Here is a 21,750-nt window from a genome sequence, read left to right as displayed (position 1 = left end):
ACCTCTGTGCAACAATGGTACAGTTCCACCCGGTCCTCAACCACCCAGGACCTCTGTGCAACAATGGTACAGTTCCACCCGGTCCTCAACCACCCCGTGACCTCTGTGCAACAATGGTACAGTTCCACCCAGTCCTCAACCACCCCAGGACCTCTGTGCAACAATGGTACAGTTCCACCCGGTCCTCAACCACCCCGTGACCTCTGTGCAACAATGGTACAGTTCCACCTGGTCCTCAACCACCCCATGAAGCGATATCAGGGTCCCCATTTTACAAATAAGGACCATCTAAGTGGGTCGCATGGCTGCGCCCAAGTTCATTGTCATGAGTTCAGGGGCTCAGCATTTCTGAACCCACTGTGTGAAGACCGGTGTCAGGAGAGAAACATGGAGCTCACAGGCTACACAGTGAGGCTGACAGCAGTCCCACAGCCACAGAACAAATGCATCAGGATGGGCCGTGGTGAATGCTGGAAAGGGAGGCTATGGCCCTGGGAAGGAAGGGCCGGGGAGCCTGCTCTGGTAAGGAATCTGGGGGTGGCTGCCATTTAAGCTGCGGTCTGGAGGAGGAGAAGGAGTCAACAAGCCATAGATAAAAGGAGGAGAAAGCTTTCCAGGCTGAGGCAGGAGCAGGTGAAAGGCCCTAGCGTGCAGAGACAATGGCACCTTAGAAGAGCTATAGGATGTCTGGACTGGAAGCCCAGGGGGTGGGCCAGCCGTTGAGACAAGTCGAGGGTGGGGGGAAGCACTGGCCAGATGTGAGGACCCTGGGGCCGCGGGTGACAGGCCATAAGGACTGTCACTCCAGGGTATCCATCAGGGAAGTGGCCCAACCACTCCTTTAGAAATGAACTGTGGCAGAGGGGCAGGCAGCAGAGAGGCAGAAGGGAGAGCAGCTGAGAGGCTACTGTCGCCATCCCGGCACGTGAGTGGCAATGATGGTGTGGACCAGGGTGATGATGGAGATGGAGACACAGCAACAGATGGGGATTTAGGGGTCCGTCAACAGGACGGGAAGTTGGACTGGAGTCTGAGAGAGGATGAGGAGGCTAGACAATGGTTGCACAGCTCGATGGATAGACCTGCCCCTCACTGAGAAGGGGTGCCTGGAAGAGGACTGAGCTTGGGTTGGGGACTCCAGGCAAGTTTACCGGCAGGAGCCTGGATGCTCAGTAGGTGGCTGGACTCAGGAGTCCTGGTTAGAAAACAGATTTGGGAATGAACCATCTGCAGATGCCAAGTGAAGCTGCAGGCACGGATGAGTCTGCAAGGGAAGGTCATGGGCAAGGAGGCAGGATGCAGCCCCAGGGCTCTGCTCTGCTAAATATCAGGAAAAGAAGGGGCTTAGAAAGGGAGACCTGCCCGCCTGCGCCCATGCTAGCAGGAGGTCAACTACAAAGAGACCTCGTATATTGGGCACAGTGTCAAGGAAATCAGCTGTGACCTCAAAGAGCCGTTTCAGAAAAGGCGGGGCAGGAGCCAGAGAGGGGGCTGAGAGGTGCAGGGGAGGTGCAGGGGAGGTGCAGACAACGAGGCGGCCACTCTCAGATTCCAGCTGTGAAGGAAAAGGGGCAGGTAGAGTGCGGGGTGTGCACAGATGCAGGGTGGGGCAGATGTGGTCAAAAGCCAGTGGAGGGGCGAGTGATAGGGACAGGAGACAAACCACATCAGATCGTGTGCGGTTCCAAAGTGCAGATGGGACCCGGCCTCAACTGTGAGGAGGGGCTGCAAGCTGTCACGGGGCAGGACAGGACTAGGGGGAGGCGAGCCACCAGATCAGCAGGAGAGCCTGCCCCTGAGTGTCCCCTGGGTCTGGAGTGGGGAGAGGAGGCAGGAGTGGGTGAGCATCACAGTCGTGTAACTGGCATCTCAAGTGAGACCTTCTGCTGCCGAGCTAAGGTGTGGCCTCCAGGCCTGACTCTCCGCTATGCCAGGGCCTGTGCTTCAAGAAGCCCCCACAGAAGGTGACCCTACAAGGCTGATACAAAAGAGAAGATGCCATCTGAAAACCACACCTATGGGACATTCACCAGGGAGAGGCCACACCTGGGCCTGCGGCACAGGCTTTGTCACTGATAAAAGAGATTTGGGGGTTCCATGGTGTTGAACTTGAGACTCCCAGTGAACAAGAGTAAGTCACTGGCTGCTAGCAGGAAGAGAAGCCACAACAGAGAGTCAGGGAAGGAAGGTCAAAGCCAAGCTCAAGACAATGCAGAATTGCCCAAGGCAGATCCTAACCCTTGCAGCTGGGAGGATGACTTCCCAGAAAAAGCATAATAAATCATTTGTTTTTAATGGCAAAAACAGGAAAAAGCATATGCATAGGCGTTTCACTGCAGCAGCACTATCTGTAAGAGCAAAACCCTGGAAACCGCCCAAATGCTCCTGAATAGGAGATACCTATCTGCACAGTAGAGTTCTACAGAATGTCCTCTCCATGCTCCTGTGAACAGCACAGAGCTGTGGCGTCACCGCCAGGGTTTCGTGTGAAGTGAAGAAAGCAAGATGGACGTGCGGGGCTCTACTCCACTACCATTTACCTAAGAAAGGGGAAGATATGCTCACAATAAAAATGGGTAAAATGCTCAAAATGGTCACCTACGGAAGGGAAGAAACTGGGGGGTGGGGGGGTAAATAGGGGAAGAAACTGACCTCTCGGCATACACTCTGTGTTATTTGAATTTCATACCATGTAAGTATTTTATATAATTACAGAACAAAATTAAATGGGAAAAGCAAATTCCAAATAAGAGAAAAATGAAATAAATGACCTAAAAGTATATCCAGTTGTGATCTATTCTAAAATATTTTAAAACACAGTCGTCTGACTGTACATTCCTTGTGGGATATATTCTAAAGACAAAAGTAAATGCAAATAAACTGTAATCTGTATCTACAATCACGTGTCCTTGGCAGTGTTGGTATTGTTATTCTGAGACTGTTGTAAGGTTAACGGAATAAAACCAATGCAAAATTATGCCGGTGTCCTTGAGAACAGGAATTTGGGGCACAGGAAAAAGAAGCTACAAATGTTAGAACCTATAAACCTGACAAAGTATCATTATGAATCATGATGTTATTTTATCTTAAAAGAATACGCTGTGTATTAGTTATTGTTGGCTGCATAACAAATAACTCGGGAATTTGGTGGCTTAAAACAACCACCATGGATTCTCTGAGAGCTTCTGTGGATCGGGAATCTGGATGTGGCTTAGCTGGGTGACTGTGGCGCAGAACCTCTCATCTGTCACAGGCAGCGAGGTACTGAGTAGTGCTGCAGCTATCTGAACGCCTGAAGAGGGGTCACCCACTTCCAAGTTCTCTTACCAGGCCATTGGCCAGAGACATCAGTCCTGTGCCACGTGGGCCTCTGGATGGGGTAACTGCCAACCACACCAGGCTAGCTTGGTTCCTTCAGAGGGAACAAGTAAGAGAGAACAAGAAAGGGCAAGTTGAGAGAGAAGCCACATCTCTTGTAACCTGATCTGGGAAGCCATATCCCATCACTTCTGCCAGATTCTATTCAATAGAAGCGCGTCAAGAGGTCCATCCCCTACACAAGGGGAGGGAAGGACTCACGGCCATGAATACCAGGAGGCGGGGGTCCCTGGGGGCCATTTAGGAGGCTGCCTTCCACATAGACATATACACTCTCACCAAATCTACAGCAATGAGCAACCGTACTACCCAGATTACAGTCTCTACATGTTATTTCACAGGGCTCCTTGGAGAAAGAACCAACTGGCCAGACCTGGGGCAAGAAATATTTCAGATGATCCTGGAATACACCAGAAAGGAAGGAAACAATCAAAGACTACTGGGTTTACATTGATGGGACTCGGAAAACAACCTAAAGAAGCTCCTATTGGCCATAGAAAACTTGAGCACCAATAATCATGGTAACAACACACAAAACACACCAACTGTGCTCACAACAACATACACAACCTCACCGGTTATCTCTTAAAGGTTGTTGGGGAAACTTATTAATTTTTTTTTTTTTTTTGAGATGGAGTCTTGCTCCGTCACCTAGACTGGAGTGCAGTGGCCGGATCTCAGCTCACTGCAAGCTCCGCCTCCCGGGTTCACGCCATTCTCCTGCCTCAGCCTCCCAAGCAGCTGGGACTACAGGCGCCCGCACCATGCCCAGCTAATTTTTTATTTTTAGTAGAGATGGGGTTTCACCATGTTAGCCAGGATGGTCGAACTCCTGACCTCGTGATCTGCTCATCTCGGCCTCCCAAAGTGCTGGGATTACAGGTGTGACCCACTGCGCCCGGACAGCTCATTAATTTTTAGATTTTTCAGTAAAGAGAAGAAATCAAGCATTTAATCTGCTTTTCTTATAAGAACCATATTCAGGGTAACCAAATACTTGAGGGAAGGTTTCTCTACATAGAATTCCAGCTAATGAAGAAGAAGTGAAGAAATTAGAACACCACCATTTGGCAACTTCTAATCAATTACTAGATCTAGACAATGACCATCAATGGTTGCTAATATCACCAAAAAAGAGATGACCAGATATCATGTGCCTCCCAATAGAACAACACAGTAATATGTATGAAAGATTTTGCCCAAACAATCAAACTGAATCTGATCAAGCCTCTATGTCTAAAAACAACCACTATTTTACGGGACACAGAGAATAGAGGAACACATTAAACAGCACCATGAAGATGCAATCAGCAAAATCCACACTGCAAGAAACGCTACACGATAAATGACAGATTCTTCCACAGTAACACCAACAAAAATTTGTAAGACAGAAAAGAGATGGACGGACCACCTATAAGAGACATAAGAGAATTATGAAATGCATTGACCAATCTCAATCGATGGATTTTGTTTGGATCCCCATTCAAACAGCACCCTGCAAACTGGGAAAATGCAAACACAAACAAATATTTAATGGTAAAAACAAATATTAACTTTATTTTAGTTGTGATAACAGCATTCAAACTATCTTTAAAAACAGAATTCCTATATTTTAGAGATACAATATGAAATATTTAAAGAGGCTATGATGTAAGATCTGAGATTTGCTTTAGAATAATCTGGGAAAGGGTCAGGGTATAGATTAAATACCACTAGCCATGAATGGGTAAATACTGAAGCTATTTTTTCATATGCTTGATATTTTTATGATAAAATTAAAAGTATAGATCTTTCAAAAAGGTGTTGTTTTTAGGAAGCCATATCCTACTATTATGTAAAATTGTTACTGCTGTTCTACTCAATCTGATTAGGCAAGAAGTAATAGAAAACAAGAAAGGAAGCGACAAAAATCATTCTTGTTTGCAGATGGTATGATTGCATGCCAGGAAAAACTCAAGAAAACAACTAAAAATCTATTTTTAACAAATAAGAGAATTCACTAAGGCAATGGTTTCAAATTTAATACATAAAAATCGATAGCTTTCTTTGTACCTACAAACAGCAACATGTTGAAAAATAATGAAATCAAAGTCGGCATTTAGAAAAACAATAAAATGGACAAAACGACAAGGAGCAGACAAGATATGTGTTGAATTTTTATGAAAAAACTTTATTGATGAAAATAAATGAGCTTGAATAAATGGAAAGATAAATCCTTTGCTGGCTAGAAAGACTATGTTGTAAAGCTGACATTTTTTCTCCTAAATAGACAGACTATAAGCATGCCTAATAAAAATACCAGTAAGAGTTTGTAGTGGGCTGGGTGCCGTGGCTCACGCCTGTAATCCCAGCACTTTGGGAGGCTGAGGTGGGCGGATCACCTGAAGTCAGGAGTTCAAGACCAGCCTGACCAACATGGCGAAACCCTGTCTCTACTAAAAATATAAAAATTAGTCAGGCGTGGTGGCGCACCCCTGTAATCCCAGATACTCAGGAGGTTGAGACAGTATAATGGCTTGAACCCAGAAGGCGAAGGTTGCAGTGAGCCAAGATCACACCACTGCACTCCAGCCTAGGCGACACAGTGAGACTCTGTCACAAAACAAAACAAAACAAAACAAAAGAGTTTGCAGTGAATAACTAGACAAGCTGGTTTTAAAGCTCCTATGGAAAAATAAAAGTGCAAAAATATCCAGGAAAAAAATCTGAAATGGAATGATGGCGGCAAGGTCTGAAAGTAGCCCTACCAGGTAATAAAATGCACCATAAATCCCCAGTAAATAAAGCAGCCTGGGTCTGGAATCTGAATGGACCATCCCTGTAACACATCCAGAAACAGACCGAGACCCACATGATGATTTGGGTATGGTAAAGGCAGCATTTCAAACCTGCAAGGGAAAGATTCCTTGGATAGCTCTGGCATAACTGGCTAGCTGTTGGGACAAAATGCCTAAAATGTAACTTTTCCTGTATCCATACACCAAGATAAATTCCAGATAAATCAATTATTTAAATAATTTAAAATAATATCAAAGTTCTGGAAGACAGCTATTTATTTATTTATTTATTGAGATGGTGTCTCACTCTGTTGCCCAGGCTGGAGCACAGTGGCACGATCTCAGCTCATTGCAACCTCTGCCTCCTAGATTCAAGCAATTTTCCTGACTCAGCCTCCCAAATAGCTGGGATTACAGGCACGCGCTGCTGTGCCCAGCTTATTTTTTGTACTGTTAGTAGAGACGGAGTTTCGCCATGTTGCCCAAGCTGGTCTTGAACTCCTGACCTCAGGTGACCTGCCCACCTCCCAAAGTGCTGGGATTACAGGCGTGAGCCACTGCGCCCGGCCGACAACTTTATTTTTAAAAATAATCTTAGGAGTGTGATGGTAAACTAACCTCAAAAACTCAGTAAGCTCAAAGGAAAAAGACTGATATATCTGACTAAATGACATGTTTAGCAAAGGAAAAAGCATACCAAAAAAGAAGAAGAAAAGAATGGTAAGCTGGGGTAAACTTTTACAATACAAACCAAAGGATTCATTTCCTTTATATGTAAAGAATAACACAAATCAAGAATAATAGCATCCAAATTCTCAATTGCCAGGGGCTGAGGGGTGGGGGAAATGGGTAGATATTGGTCAAATGGTACAAACTTTCAGTTGTGAGATGAGTAAGTGCTGGGGATCCAGTGTGTAGCACGATGTCAGTAGTTAATAATCCTGTATTGTATACTAGTAATCTGCTAAGACAATCGATCTGAAGTGTTCTCACCACACACACAAAAAGGTAGCTATGAGAAGTGATGGCTATGTTAATGCACTTGACTGTGGTAATCATTTCACCATGTAACTTATATCAATACATTACATTGTAGGACTTAAATATACAAAACTTATTTGTCAATTATACACCAATAAAGCTGGGGGTGAAAATCTAACAGAGGAATGAGCGCAGGAAACAAATTGCCAGTGCATTGAAAAGAAAAACCACTTATGAACATATGAAATAGTGTTTGGCTTCACTTATTATGAAAGACACGTGAAATTAACAAGACACCTCTTTGTACCCATCGGCCTGGAGCTTATATCAAACAGCTGGTCATGCAGCGTTGGTGACAGTGTGGGAACCTCATACACCAACTCTCATACATAACCAAAAGGAGGGTACACTGACCCCCTTGGGAAGGCATTCTGCCTGGATCTATCAGAGTTGGTATGCTCCTGGCCTGTACCCCTGCCATAGCCAGGAACTGCCTCTACAAAAGAACCCACACCCAAACACACTAAGGCATAGCCACAAGGCTGTTCATTGCTGCACTGACTGGAAATCTCCTAACAATCGGTCCAAGGGGGCTGGTTAATAGCCCATCCCACATCCACTAAACGGATCTTGTGCTGCCACTTAAATAATCAGATGGACCTATTGCTGTTTCCAAGATATAGCAAGAAATGAAAAAGCTAAGTACAGATCCATGTGGCCAGTGCAACGTCTATTTAAGGAAAACGGCCTATGGATAAGCTGATAAGGGTCCAAGAAATTCCTGGAGAAATTCACAAGAAATTTAAGTGGCTTCCACTATACAGAAGGACCAGGGATCTGGGATGTACAGGCAGAACAAGAGGTACCGTGGGGATTTCTCACCTTTAACTCTTGCAGCTCTTGGTCTGACACAAGCACTATTCTGAGAAATCTTTAACTACTTCTACTAGTGAATAGAAGTTCGTATTTTAAAACGTGACTAATCCCTATTCCTGCTGACTGCATGTAGTACTGGAGAAACATGATCTTGTTTGTAAAAAAGGGAAGGTCATCTAGATTTTCATAACCCCTCTCTGGAATGCACCACCTCCCTTCTGGTCCCACAGGGTGACCTTCCTCCTGTCCATCCCCCACCCAAATACGCCAAAGAGGAGGAGGTGGGAGATGTCTTCACTTTAAGAGTCTTATCTGAACAGGTTCACCCCAATTGCCTTTTTTATTTTTTTGAGACGGAGTCTTGCTCTGTCACCCAGGCTGGAGTGCAGGGGTGCAATCTCGACTCACTGCAAGCTCCTCCTCCCAGGTTCACACCATTCTCCTGCCTCAGCCTCCCAAGTAGCTGGGACTACAGGCGCCCGCCAGCACGCCCAGCTAATTTTTGTATTTTTAGTAGAGACGGGGTTTCACCATGTTAGCCAGGATGATCTCGATCTCCTGACCTCGTGATCTGCCCACCTCAGCCTCCCAAAGTGCTGGGATTACAGGCGTGAGCCACCGTGCCCGGCCCCAATTGCCTTTTAAGAGCAAACTAAGTCTCAGATCCCATGTGCCCACTGTATGAAACCAGCAAAGCGGCTTTACCACTGTGAGGACCCCTGAGAGAAGGAAGGGGTGATACGTGAGCTCAGCTCCAGGTCTGGGGAATGTAATCTCTATGCCTTCCACATGAGCCGCACGGAGCTGGAGAAGTTGATGAGCTACAGACAGGCTGTAAAGGACCCCAGGACTCTGAGGCCTGGCAGCATTTTGGCATGAGTCTCAAGATGCTGGCGGGGTGGTGGGTTTCAAAACATCCTCTTTGAGCTTTGGTTGTTAGATTAGGAGAACAAAGTACAAAAAGCAAAGTACGATTTACCAGTCTTTGTTATTTTGTACTGAAGCTGCCACTGTTAGGCCCCATTGCTTGGGACTAGCACCAGCCTTTTGGTTTTAATGAGCAAATGTTTACCTTTACAGAAAAGCTGGTTGTTCACATATACCCATCCAGAGGCAGTGACCCTCTAAGAGCTAGAGCTGCTGCCAGCCACTACATCCTGCAGGAGGGGACATCCTGAGGGTGGCTTTCAGATTCCTCCCCACAGGAGAGGCAGTGCATCCCCTGCACAATCCATACTTTCACAAGGTTTTCTCTGCAGTGTTAACCTTCCCAGTCTGAGAGGGTCGCTAGACCCCGAGAGCTTTCCACAGACAGTGATCGTGGCAGGCCCTTCCTCACGATGCCTCTGCTGAGAGAAGGCTGTGATCCTGAGACTGACAGGGGCCAGCAGCTCTGGCATCTGGAACGTTCCCATCCACTGAACTCTCTGGCACTTGCATGGTAGGTTTCTCTAAGTGAAGGCTCTTCCTCACCCACTCTGTGCTGAGGGTCACCAGGAAGTGCAGTGTGAAGGTGATGAGCTCAGATTCCAGACTGGTTTGAATCCTGGCTCTGCCACTTGCTACCTGGTGACCTTCAGCCCAGGATTCACTCTCCCTGAGCTGTGGATTCAGGGATTGTTGAGTTGATATACTTAAAACACTTAGATCTGGGCCTGGCTCAAAGCAAGCACATGACAGGTCTTACCTATCCCTGGCACATGAAGGCATGGTGGGTAGGGAGGAATCGCCTCGGCTAAGAGTTTATGTGTCAAGCACCAAGACGTGGGTCCAAGTCCAGGCTTTGTCCCCCACACAGCCATGGGACCGCACACAAGTGACTGCAGCCTCACTGTGCATCAGTTTTCTAACCTATAGGATGGGGGAAAGCACTTACTCCTCATGTGGTGGTTGACCAGGCGACATGAAAGAGAGAGATGCCACACAGCGCAGGGAGTGGGACACCCAGCTCCAACGAGGGTTCAGATGGTATCATTTTGTTACTGTTATTTTATTTCTCATTACCAATAATTATCTGATATGAAATAAGGCAGAAGCTGAGACCAAATACTCATGAATCCCCCAGGAACACTTCCCTCCAGGGCAATTTCTCAGACACAAATGGGGTGGAGGAGCTGCTCCTCCCTTACACAGAGGCTTCCCAGGAACTCACCCGCTCAGCCTCAGCACTGGACACGCCAGGAAGCTGGAAGGGCCCGTAGCAGGATGGGGAGTGGTGGCAGGCACCCAGGACTGATTCCAGACCTGCCCTGCCTTCATGAAAGGCCCAGGATTTGATTGTCTGGCCCACACTAACATCTGAGAGGCTGGTCATGTGACACAGCTCTGGCCACAAAGAAATAAGCAGTGTGTTGAAGAGGCTTCTGGGTCTGTTAAGTAAGGTTCAACTAGATATTCAGAGGCACGCAGTGTCCTAAGGCTCAGCTAGACACAGGGCTGTCTACTCCAAGGAAATAAGGCAGATGTCAGTTTGCCTCCTGGACTCTCCAGTGGGAGTCCACGCTGCACCCACACAGCTAGTCTCATGGGCCCCTGGATGGGTCAGCTGCAAAGGTACAAAACTCCCACCAAGAAGGGCACGTGCAACCCATCTGGTCTAAGAGTCTCATGCTCCCAGCAGCCAGTATCTCTCACAATCACTCCATGGGTGGGGCAGAGCTTCCCGGGTCACCCTCAAGAGACATGCCCAGTCACAAAAGTTATCACTGTGGGAAGCTCAAAGCCCTGGATGCCCCGTCCCCCAAGCATTAGAATTTTTCCATCTAGATACAGTTTATCAAAAAGAGTCACCTCACCATAAGCAATGCTGCCTGGAGACATAGCTAACGCGCTGCCTTTCAGGTTACCCAGGCACACTATGAAAGGGAACAGACGGTCCGATTCTCATGCAGAGAAGTCATCACCTCTTAACCCACAGAAAACCTTTGCTTTCCTAATGTCAAGGGGAGGACGTCCAGCTGGTGTGGACTTCAGCCCTTTTCCTTTTCTCTTCCTGCCTAGAAGCAGCAATGGCTGGGGCTGCTCACACAATGTGTGACGATGAGGTGACAAGCCTGAAGAGGAGGTCAAGAGACGCAGCAGTGCCGATCCTTACATCACTGAGCCATTGAACCGGCGGCCTCTTGCCTCTGGACTTTTTTTGTTTTTTTTTTTTTTTTGAGACACAGTCTTGCTCCGTCACCCAGGCTGGAGTGCAGTAGCACAATCTTGGCTCACTGCAACTCCCACCTCCCGGGTTCAAGTGATTCTCCTGCCTCAGCCTCCCAAGTAGCTGGGACTACAGGCGCACGTAACCATGCCTGGCTAATTTCTGTATTTTTAGTAGAGATAGGGTTTCACCATATTGGTCAGGCCGGTCTTGAACTCTTGACCTTTTGATCCACCCACCTCTGCCTCCCAGAGTGCTCTGCCTCCCAATGAGCCACCACGCCCAGCCCTGGATTTCTTTATGTAAGACACACTCCTCCTATTTGTGCAAGCTAATGTTAAGTGGGGATTTTGATACGTGTACCCAAATGCATTCAAACTGATAAAGGTGTTTAATTTGGAGAAGCTTTTCCCAAATTCATTATATTCTAGGGCTCTGCATCACCATTATGACGATCTCTTCCTGTGGCTGAGTAAGATTTTTGGTCCATACAGGCCTCACTGAATATAAATGCTGTAATAGTAAGGGATGTTCTTTTGCTTAAGTTTTCTATGTTTTCATAACAATCAAAGGGCTTCTCTCCTACAGAAGAAACTATAAATTCAGGTCTTCCACATTGGTTCCAGTTGGTCACAGCAGTTTTAGCCCGCCTGAATTGGTTTAAGACATCGGGCCTTGTTTGGATTTGCTTTGGAACAGTCTGAGTGGTGCAGGGAACCAAGTCTTCTGGGATGCCAGGAGCTAAGAGTCAGAGGTACCCCAGGCATCCCTCGCAATCCCACTCCCTGCAGATATGAGATTGTCAAGGGCTGGGGAATTTAATGTCTAAATCACCTCCTAGTGTGAGAGTTCTATCCAGATGACACCATGATACACTGAAAAGTGAGCTTCTTGGATCCACAAGACCCTGCCTCACCGGCGCGGTGTGACTGGCAATCCAGGAAAATGGCACAGTGATGTACTGCGTTCTCCCTGCTCATCAGGGGCCAGCTCCTATATGTCAGGAACCCAATCAAACCCTACGAGCGGGAATGCGGGGAGTGTGGTCTCTTCCAGGAATCATCATAACCTGCTGTGGCCTGAAGAAAACCAGTATGAGCCCGTTTGAACCAGATAAAATGTACCTAAAACCACATGTAAACTGCTGGGCAAAACCCATTTGGGCCTATCTGAATTGGTCAAAATGGAACCAAGTCTATCTGAATTGTGTGATATTAATTCTGATGGTTTAAAACAGATTTTCACCCAATCTGAGTAGCATTAAGTCAGTTATAACAGTTGAAATTGATTTGAGCCAGTTAATCCAGTTTCAACCAACTGGAACTGGTTTAGCCTGGTTCAAACTAGTCCTCTAAAGGCAAATTTGGGGGCTTCAGTTCCCCAGGCTTTAGTTGTTTGCTAAAAAAAGAAAAGCAGTATGGGAAGGGCTGAAAGTCATTTATTTCTGAAGACAAATTTACCTTGCTCCCATAAATATTTATAAGAATTAATTACCAGCTTATTGAAAGAATTAATGAAATTCACATTGTTTATTATAACACATTAGCAGGGGCAGAAAACATCCTCCTGGCAAAGAGAGAAATCCTAGTGAAAAAACCCTTTACTCTGAGGTTGGAGCACTAGAAGCAAACCCAGGGGATCTCCTACAGGAGCCCCATAAGGTCTCCGGATGCTCAGCTCCATCAAAGCCAGGCAGGTGTGCTCCCTATCCCCAAGAGTGACACAGAACATATCGACCAGTTTCATTCTTTATCGAATGTTGAAATGCACTATTAACCCCTTCAAAAAGGGTGGAACGGTAAAGAAAAACAAAGGATCTAAAAAAAAAAAAAAAGCCTGAATTTGAATGCCACCCTCATCAGAAGTGTTAGCTACAACCAGCTGCTTATAAAGACACATCTCAATCTATTCAGTCATCAGTGTTGTCTGTGATGTAATTAGCAAGGGCATAATTAAAGGAGATGGTCTACCTTTCCTTGTATCAAAGCAGGCAGATCAGCTGGACTAAGTAGGCCACTAACTAGGCCTACACAGCATTCAAACAGCCAATGGCCAAGCACCTTGCTGGTAGGTAAGCACCCTTTGGAAACAAGCTTTGCAGACGAATGCCGAAAGCAAAAGCATCATTTGTTTTGAAGTAAAATGCAACTGCCCCTTGAAAGATAAAATTAAAAGTCACTTACCAGCCACAAAACTTGGAAATGATGCCACCTTCTTTGTCTGCTAGGAAAAATGGAAAAATAAAACACATATCAATTGTAAGTAGGTAGCCCACAAGGTGAAGGCTAAGCAGGGCTGTGATATGTGTCATAATGAGAAAAGCAAACCTCACCACGCATGACGGTGTTCCCAAGATATCAGCTCCATGCAGCAAACCAGTCTGCTGCAGGCAACATGATGTCGGGGAGTGGCCCAAAAGCCCACCGTCTAAAACTTAGGGACCCTCAGACTAGCATATCTTGACTAGAAGGGAGTCTAGAGACCATCCAACACAATGGTGCTCCAAACAGTGGGCATGAGAGCCATCCGGGCACGTCTTTAAAAGCAAGATAAAGGAGACTGGATACCACTCCATCGGTGGCCATCGTTATTTCAACAAAGTTAAACAATCTCATCTAAACTATGTTACCGAGAAAGGGGAAATAACTTCCATCATAGCACTATTAGTTTATAGGAAATCGTTTGTTAAAACCTGTTGTTGATTTAGAACAGTGGCTCTCAACTGGGATGATTTTTGTTCCCAAAGGGACATTAGGCAATGTCTGGAGATATTTTTGGTTACCACAAATCAGGGGTGGGGATGGGGTAGGTACAAGGATCTAGTGGGTTGAGGCCACAGATGCTGCTCAGCTCCTACAATACACAGGACAGTCTCCAAAACAAAGAATTACCTAGGCCTCAATGTCAGTGGTGTCATTGTTGAGAAACCCTAGTTTAGAGCATCGTTATCAGACAATGAATAGAATGGCTTTTTAGAAAATTAAGAAGTACCAATGATCCCCCACCCCCACACATACACCATCTGCAACACATGAGCACTCCATGGCATGGTCCTAACAGCAGGGAGGCTCTCTCCTCCCAGGCCAGCGTGCCGTCACCTCCTCCCCATATGGTGACACCAACTTGGCTTGACCTGGACTCCCTCTCCCCCAGGCACTGGGTGGGACGAGAACATCATGGACTAAGTGAGCAGACCACAACTCAGTGGGTCACTCCATCATTAGATGAGCATTTCGGCCCAGAACTCTCATCCTTGAAAAAAATTACCTCTGGAATGTTGTTATTGTCAACAGGTCCATTGAGATCAGAGCGCTGCTGCTTCCTTGGCTGCTCCAGACCATTGCAAACCTGGAAATGGGGAAGTTAAAGATCGTGATTTTGTATGTTAGAGAAGTGCAAGATGCAAAACCTGGATATGCAATGTGATCCAATTTTGTAAAATGCATGTGTATGTCGGTGTGTGTATAGGTGTGTGTGCAGTCATCTATTTAATTATACTTAAACTGCTATGGACTTAATATTCTATTTTCATACTTCTAAAAAAGTTATTTTAAATCATTTTTAAATTTATTATCTTTTGATTGCAGTAAAATGCACGTAACATAAAGTTCACCATTTGACCACTTTTAAGTGTACAGTTCAGTGGCACTAAGTACATTCACACTGGTGTACAACCATGGTCACCACCCACCTTCAGAACGTCTTCCTCTTCCCAAAACTAAAACTCTGTACCCATTAAACAAACTCCTCAATACTCCCCAACCCCAACCCCAATCTGAGCTCCTGCCAACCACCATTCTACTCTCTGTTTCCATGAATTGGGCAGCTCTATGCCCCTCATGTAAGTGGAGTAATTATATAGTCAGTATGTTCCTTTTGGAACTGGCTTATTGCACTCAGCGAAATGTCCTCAAGGGTCATCCACATTGAAGCACATGGCAGAACTTCCTTCCTTTTAGGGCTGAATCACACTCTACTGTGTGTACACGCCGCCTCTTCTTTATCCAGTCATCTATTGATGGACACTTGGATTGCTTCCAATTCTTGGCTATTGTGAATGGTGCTGCTATGAACGTGGGTGTGCAAATATCTCTTGAGTCTTCACTTCCACTTCTTTTACGTACATACCTGGAGGTGAAATCACTGGATCATAGGATAATTCTATTTTTCAGTTTTTAAGGACTTTCCGCACTATTTTCCACAGCAGTAGTGCCATTTACATTCCCACCAACAGTGCCCAAAAAGTTAAAAGTCATATTTTTAAAAAACCTAAATACTTGGATGAGAATAAATGCAAAGTAGCCAATCTATTACTACAAAATATAAAATGCCCCAAGTACCTGTCATAAGTCTTCTCTCAAAGACACCAAACTACAACTGCTTCTACTTTAATTAATAAAATTTAAGGTTAGGTATATTTTCTCCATTTAGTTCCTTAGATTATTCGGAAGCCAGAAGCCAGATCCATAGCCCTTAAATCCCTGTCCAAACCCCAAAGGAGGTTCCGGAGCCTGCATGGTAAGTCCAGTTCCAGAACTTTCTGGAAATAAATGATCAAGAAATAACAATATGATGATGGCAAGGAAGACACTGATGATAAAAGTTACATTTACCAGCTGGGCGAAGTGGCTCATGCCTGTAATCCCAGTACTTTGGGAGGCCGAGGCAGGTAGATCACTTGAGGTCAGGAGTTCGAGACCAGCCTGGCCATCATGGTGAAACCCTGTCTCTACTAAAAATACAAAATTAGCTGTGCGTGGTGGTGGGTGCCTGGAATCCTAGCTACTCAGGAGGCTGAGGCAGAAGAATCACTTGAGCCTGAGAGGCAGAGGTTGCAGTGAGCCAAGATGGTGCCACTGCACTCCAGCCTGGGCAACACAGTGCGATTCAGTCCCCCCCCAATCAATCAATCAATCAATCAATCAATCAATAAAATTTAAAAAAAAAAAAACAGTTACATTTACCTAATTTACCTAGCACCTTAGGGTTTACAAAAACCTTTTGTGTACGTGATGAATATTCTCCCTACTGCTTGACAGGTGAGAAAACCGAGACCCCAAGTGTTGAGCCGGCTTCTCTCGGAGTCAGGTGACGCCACGAGGCGTGGCTGCCAGCCCCGTCCCCTGTCCTAGTCTATCCGTGTCTTGCTCTTTGGTGGAAACTCTGCCTCTCTGGGGGCTTGAGAAACATTAAACCACCTGGGCCCACCCTCCCAGCACTGACGGGGACAGACAAGCCGTGCCCCAGGCAGCCGGAATGATTGCTGGCTAAGCCTGCCTCCAGGATCACAGACAACACTGGATTTCAAGGCAATGGGAGTGGGGGATGCAGGGAAGCAGGCACCAGTGCTGGGCTTTAAGGATGGTGAGGGAGAAGGGAGAGCATTGCTGCTACATCTCAAGAAAGCTACATGGGGCTGCCCTTCCTAGAGCTGAGGGGGTGCAGGGGTGCAGCTGGGACTCAGCAGTGCTGAAGTCTGGTTGGTCCCTGCCTCCCGGGGTCCTGCTGCCCCTACCCCTAAGCCCCATGAGCTCACAGGCCTAGCTAGACCACATCCTGCTGTCCTGGCATGACCATAGGCCCGGCTCTGGCTTGTCTGGGACTGCGGGCATACTGCCCTGCTTCTCGAAGCCTAGCATCCCAGGAGCAAAACCCATCCTTCCCCCCCACAAGGGGGCTGTGATCTGCCAGGACTCCACTGCAGCAGACCCTGTGCCGAGCAAGCTGAGCAGACAGTGCCGCTTTCTGCAGGGCTGAGACTGGCCCAGGTACCGCTCCTCCAAGGTTTCTCCCCCTCAGCCATCCCCGGCACCGCTCTTCCTCCTGTGGCCAAGGAACACCAGGCAAAAGCCCCCAAAGGATGCAACAAGAGAATCTCGCCTCAGGCGCCGCTCGCGTTCTCCTAAAGTAAACCTTATTTGGGACATCCCCCAGAGAGCTCTGCTGAGGACACTTTGCTGTTTCAAGGTGCCCACAGCACACGTTGGTATTTTACCCGCTCATCTGGAAGTTCCCCAACACAGTGCCCTTCGGCATGGACTTGGTTCCCTGAAGCCCTTCCCTGCCTCACTAGTGGCTGGACAGGTGACGGTCATCTCCAAAAAACCCCCAAAGAAATCAACCAGCCAACCAGCAAATGAAATCAGGTTAACAACATCCGTTCTGCAAGCTGGGTGGGACTGAATGTGTCAGGCAGAGGGTGCGCCACAGTTGTAGGGCGACAGACTCTCATCAGGCGGCCAGATAAGTCAGGGGTTGGGGGACACAGTAGGGTCTGCATCCGCCATGGGTTAGGGCTGGGCCAGCCACTGTACGTTTGTGCAACTTCAAGCCAGGGCTCAAGGCTTGGCTGGGGACGCAGACTGATGCCCCCATGCCCTACTCACGGGACGCCCCAGTGCGGGGGCCATAGTATGGGGTGTCCACGGGCAACACAAGCTTGTCTCTATGGGTGACCCTTTCCTCCACATCAGCGTTTCCTCTAACTCCCTCCCAAGCAGGTGTCCACTCATCACCATGACAACCGCATCTCACAATAAACAGCCAGGGTTACTTTCCAAAGAGGCAGGAGGGTGGGCTTGCGATGTTTCTCCCTGGGAGAGCCCATCTGGTGCTCTAATTTCCATCTCGGGGATGGCGGGGTTGGGGGGCTGGCAGCATCTGAAATTCACACAGCTGGAGGCCCACATGGATTTGGGGCTCCAGGCATCCTAGATAAAGATGCTATTTAAATCCTGTCATGCCCTCCCCAAAGTACAGCAGACAGTCACCCCTCAAAACAAGATGCCAGCCAGGGCCACCTTAACTCCCCACAGCCAACAGGGGACACAGGGTCCCATCCCTCGCTGAGTAGCTGTAGTGGAGCCTGAAACCCACATCAGCCATCCACTCGGAGAAGGCGGTGGCACAGCATGAGAATCAGCATGTGTCCGCGGAGCTCTGAGGACAGAAAATTAACGTGTGGTGTGGGACAGACGCTTCACAGCACACGGGACCCAGGGACAACTGTTCAGGGCAGAGATAAATGCTTGTAATAAAAATACACTAATGCCAATAAATCTTTCTAATAAACACCTTGGCTCCAGTTGGTGAAACTAAAGCTTGGATTTTTAAAAGTGTCAATTCTGATTTTGTCTGCTTGATGAAACTGAAAACACAGCAATATAACCACATTGCTTTGGATGAAACAACATCAAACCAGTGCACGCCCACTCCGCTCAGGCCATCTGCAACAAAGGCAGAATGCTTCCAAGCACTCTGGAATGACAGGCATGTCAGAAGCTGAGGTTAGGGACAGAAGGCATCAGTGGAAAGCCAGGCTAGCCACAGCCATCCCCAGTGGCCTGGGAAAATTCTCCTCAAACATGACCCTGTGACAGAGAAGTCCTGGGCGGATGAAAGACTCGATTAGATGACAGTCTTCTCTGGGAATCACTTCATGATTCCTGTTTTCAAAAGAGGCCATCATCCCTACTCATCTGATATTTCAACAGGGACTTCTTCCTCCACCCAGCTCAGGAGGGGCAGCCGAGACCCGCTACAGCACCAGAGCTCCAAGCAGGACCGGTGACAGCGTGACCCCCTGGTTGGACGGAAAGTCTCACTCGGCGGCGCGGACGTCCTCTTTCAGAAGCCCTTGGATCCGTCCCCTGACATCTGCGTGGCTCAGAAAACATTACCGTATTGTTCTTTTCCTTCCACTCCTCTTTACAATTCAGGTCACTCCTGTGATGTTTATCTTGAGGAGAATGGAAGCTTGGATCGAGTATTTATTCTTATAATAGTTACTCCCCTGGGGGAGCTCATATCTTTTCAAAGCAGATCTGTGGCTTAAAAGTATCACCACAAGACACATTGGGAAAACCAACCAGTCAGTCTGTACTTCAACATCTCTAGGCAGGCCTGGGAATGGGAGGAGGAAGGGGAGTCCCTCCTGCAACCCAGTATCCAGGCATTTCATGGAACATATTTATACTAAAAAATAATTCACTATCTACCTGAAATACAACTTATTTTTTCAATTGCTTGTTATGGTAAAGTACACATACAATAAAATATACTATCTTAACCATTTTTGAGGGTACAGTTCAGGGTTATTAAATTCATAATGTTGTACAACCCCAAAAAACCAAAATTCTCCATCTAAATTCAAATGTAACTGGGCACCCTATACTGATATTTGCTGAGTCCATCAGCTCTAGGGGACAGGCAGGCTGATAGCACACTCTGGCCTGGCTTTATTCCCCGTACTTGGTCTGCTGAAATCTCTCCTCCATCACCGACCACTGGGGCCACCTGCACACATCCTCCACTTCATTGTTCACTGTCTCTTCACAGAGCCCTGTAAAGGGCAGGCAGTGGATGGCTGTGTCCAGTGCAGCATTTCAGAGCAGAATCATATTTGTCTAAACTTGTCACTGCATTTTGAGGCTTTGTCAAGTACCGTCCAAAGGTGCGCCCACATGGCCAGGCCTGAACAGGTGCCTGTTGTATGCCCCGTACGGCACAGGGCAGCTCTTGCTGAGGACAGGACGATGCATACAACAAAGACCCTGACCTGGGACAGTTCACCTTCCAATGTGGAGACAGAACCCAATGATCCTGCCAGCCTCAGACCCTCCACAGGATGAGCCAGGGTATAAACAGACACACACATGAACAAAAGCAGGCCCTGGGAGATCAGGCCAGAGGAGCTGAAGCAGTGAGGCCAGAGACCAAACCATCAAGGTCTCAGACAGCACTTAAACTATTAAGCAACAGGCCTGCTTAATTTTTTTCCTTTGAAAGTAATCAGAACCCTCATGCATTGCTGGTGAAAATGTAAAATGTTCTGTCACTGTGGAAAACATCGTGGTTCCTAAAAACAGTAAACACTGAATGACCACATGACCCAGGAATTCCACTCCTAGAAATACACCCAAAAGAGCTAAAAGCAAATGTCTACACACAAGCTTGCACATCTGTGGTCACAGTGGTACTGTTCACATTAATCATATGGTAGAAACAACTCAAATGTCCATCAGTGGATGAGTGGATGAATAAAATGTAAAACAGCCATTCAGCGGAATATCACTCAGCCACAAAAATGAACACACTACAACAGGGATGAACCCTGAAAACATTACGCTGGTGAAATAAGCCAGACACTAAAGGGCACATATTGTCTGATCCCATCTTTATGGATTATCCAGAATAGGCAAATCCAAACGAGAGAAAACCGATTTTTCATTGTGGGGGCTGGGGGGAGAGGGAAGAATGGGGAGTGACTGCTTAGTAGGTACAGGGTCTCCTCTGGGGGCAGTGAAAATGTTCTGGAACTAAACAGCAGAGGTGGTTGCACAACATTGTACTAAATGCCACTGAACCGTACACTTTAAAATGGTAAACTCTGTGTTCCATATGTATTACTACAGTTTAAAAATAATGGGAGAAGCAAGAGCAAGGAGAGTCCTCTAAGGCTCTCAAACATACGCCCTATGAGAGCCCCTTCACCCAAGCTCTACAGAGGTCACCCGTCAGCCTGTACTGAGCTAACCCTCCAGTGACTGACACCCAGGCAAAGTGGGAGCTGGTCCAGGGGAAGCGGTGAGTCATCCAGGTAGCAGAGGCAGCTGTCCATCAACCACTGACACCCCCTTCTCCTGGTCACTGGCCTCACATACCAGGTGCCGTGCTGGGTCCGTCTGTGGGGAAGGTGGGAGCTCCACCCATCCTTCCCCCACAAGAGGGCTGTGCTCCACCTGCGACTCCACTGCAGCAGACCCTGTGCTGACTGCACTGAACAGACAGTGCCCCTTTCTGCAGGGCTGAGACTGGCCCAGGGAGAGTCACCCCCCAGTGCTGCAGAACTAGGGAGAATTCCATTGGCTTTTATTCAATTCTCAAACGAGAAAATCTTCATCAACCCTTTCTAATACCATTGCTTAGGTGCCAGCATGACTGCTTCTGCCAGTGGTTCTACACGTTTGCTGCAAACATCTGCAATTTTTCCACCCTGCTAACTTAAAAGCAAGAAGCCCTGTGTGCATAGTTTAATTACCACAACCCACTGGGGCTAAAAATCAGTCACATGGCTTTATCAGAGGCTCAAGCCTGCAGTTCCCCCAGGAGGCTTGACCTGTGACCTCCTCCCCTGTGGCCTCCACACTTGGCCTCGAGCCCTGCATACGTTCTGAGAAAACTAGCTTGACATCTGAAAAATGAAGGTAACGATGGTGCCCAAGCCAAAAGGAAATTAAATGACCAATAGTAAGTCGATGTTAGACTTCAGTTTCCAAAGGGCATTTTCTACAGTATTTAACTTCCACTAATTTACGTAGGCCACATCTCTGTTCTCCTAATATGAGGAGGCCACAGTTCCAGTCAATAAGATTAGTCCTAATAAGAAAAAAACTTCATCTCAATGGAACTGCCTAAGGCTACAGACATTAAAACAAAGTCCTACAACTCATAATGTGAAAAACAAGTTTCACCAGATGATGTAGAAAGAAGATACCGGCCGAGTGCGGTGGCTCAAGCCTGTAACCCCAGCACTTTGGGAGGCCGAGACGGGCGGATCACGAGGTCAGGAGATCGAGACCATCCTGGCTA

At 47.1% G+C, this 21,750-nt stretch overlaps 1 protein-coding gene across 1 annotated transcript in view; it reads right to left on the bottom strand.

Annotated features, from left to right (window-relative positions):
- Positions 1-21,750, bottom strand: part of APBA2 (amyloid beta (A4) precursor protein-binding, family A, member 2) — a 185,253-nt gene that overhangs the window by 13,377 nt on the left and 150,126 nt on the right. The window contains exons 5-6 of the mRNA XM_011949253.1: positions 14,428-14,508; positions 13,344-13,380 (exon numbers count right to left, since the gene is read on the bottom strand). Coding sequence (XP_011804643.1) covers positions 13,344-13,380; positions 14,428-14,508 — 118 coding nt within the window. The remainder of the gene's footprint in view (positions 1-13,343; positions 13,381-14,427; positions 14,509-21,750) is intronic.

Source organism: Colobus angolensis, unplaced genomic scaffold, assembly GCF_000951035.1.
Source record: "Colobus angolensis palliatus isolate OR3802 unplaced genomic scaffold, Cang.pa_1.0 Scaffold294, whole genome shotgun sequence".
NCBI lineage: Eukaryota > Metazoa > Chordata > Mammalia > Primates > Cercopithecidae > Colobus > Colobus angolensis.
This window is presented reverse-complemented; position numbering and strand designations above follow the sequence as displayed.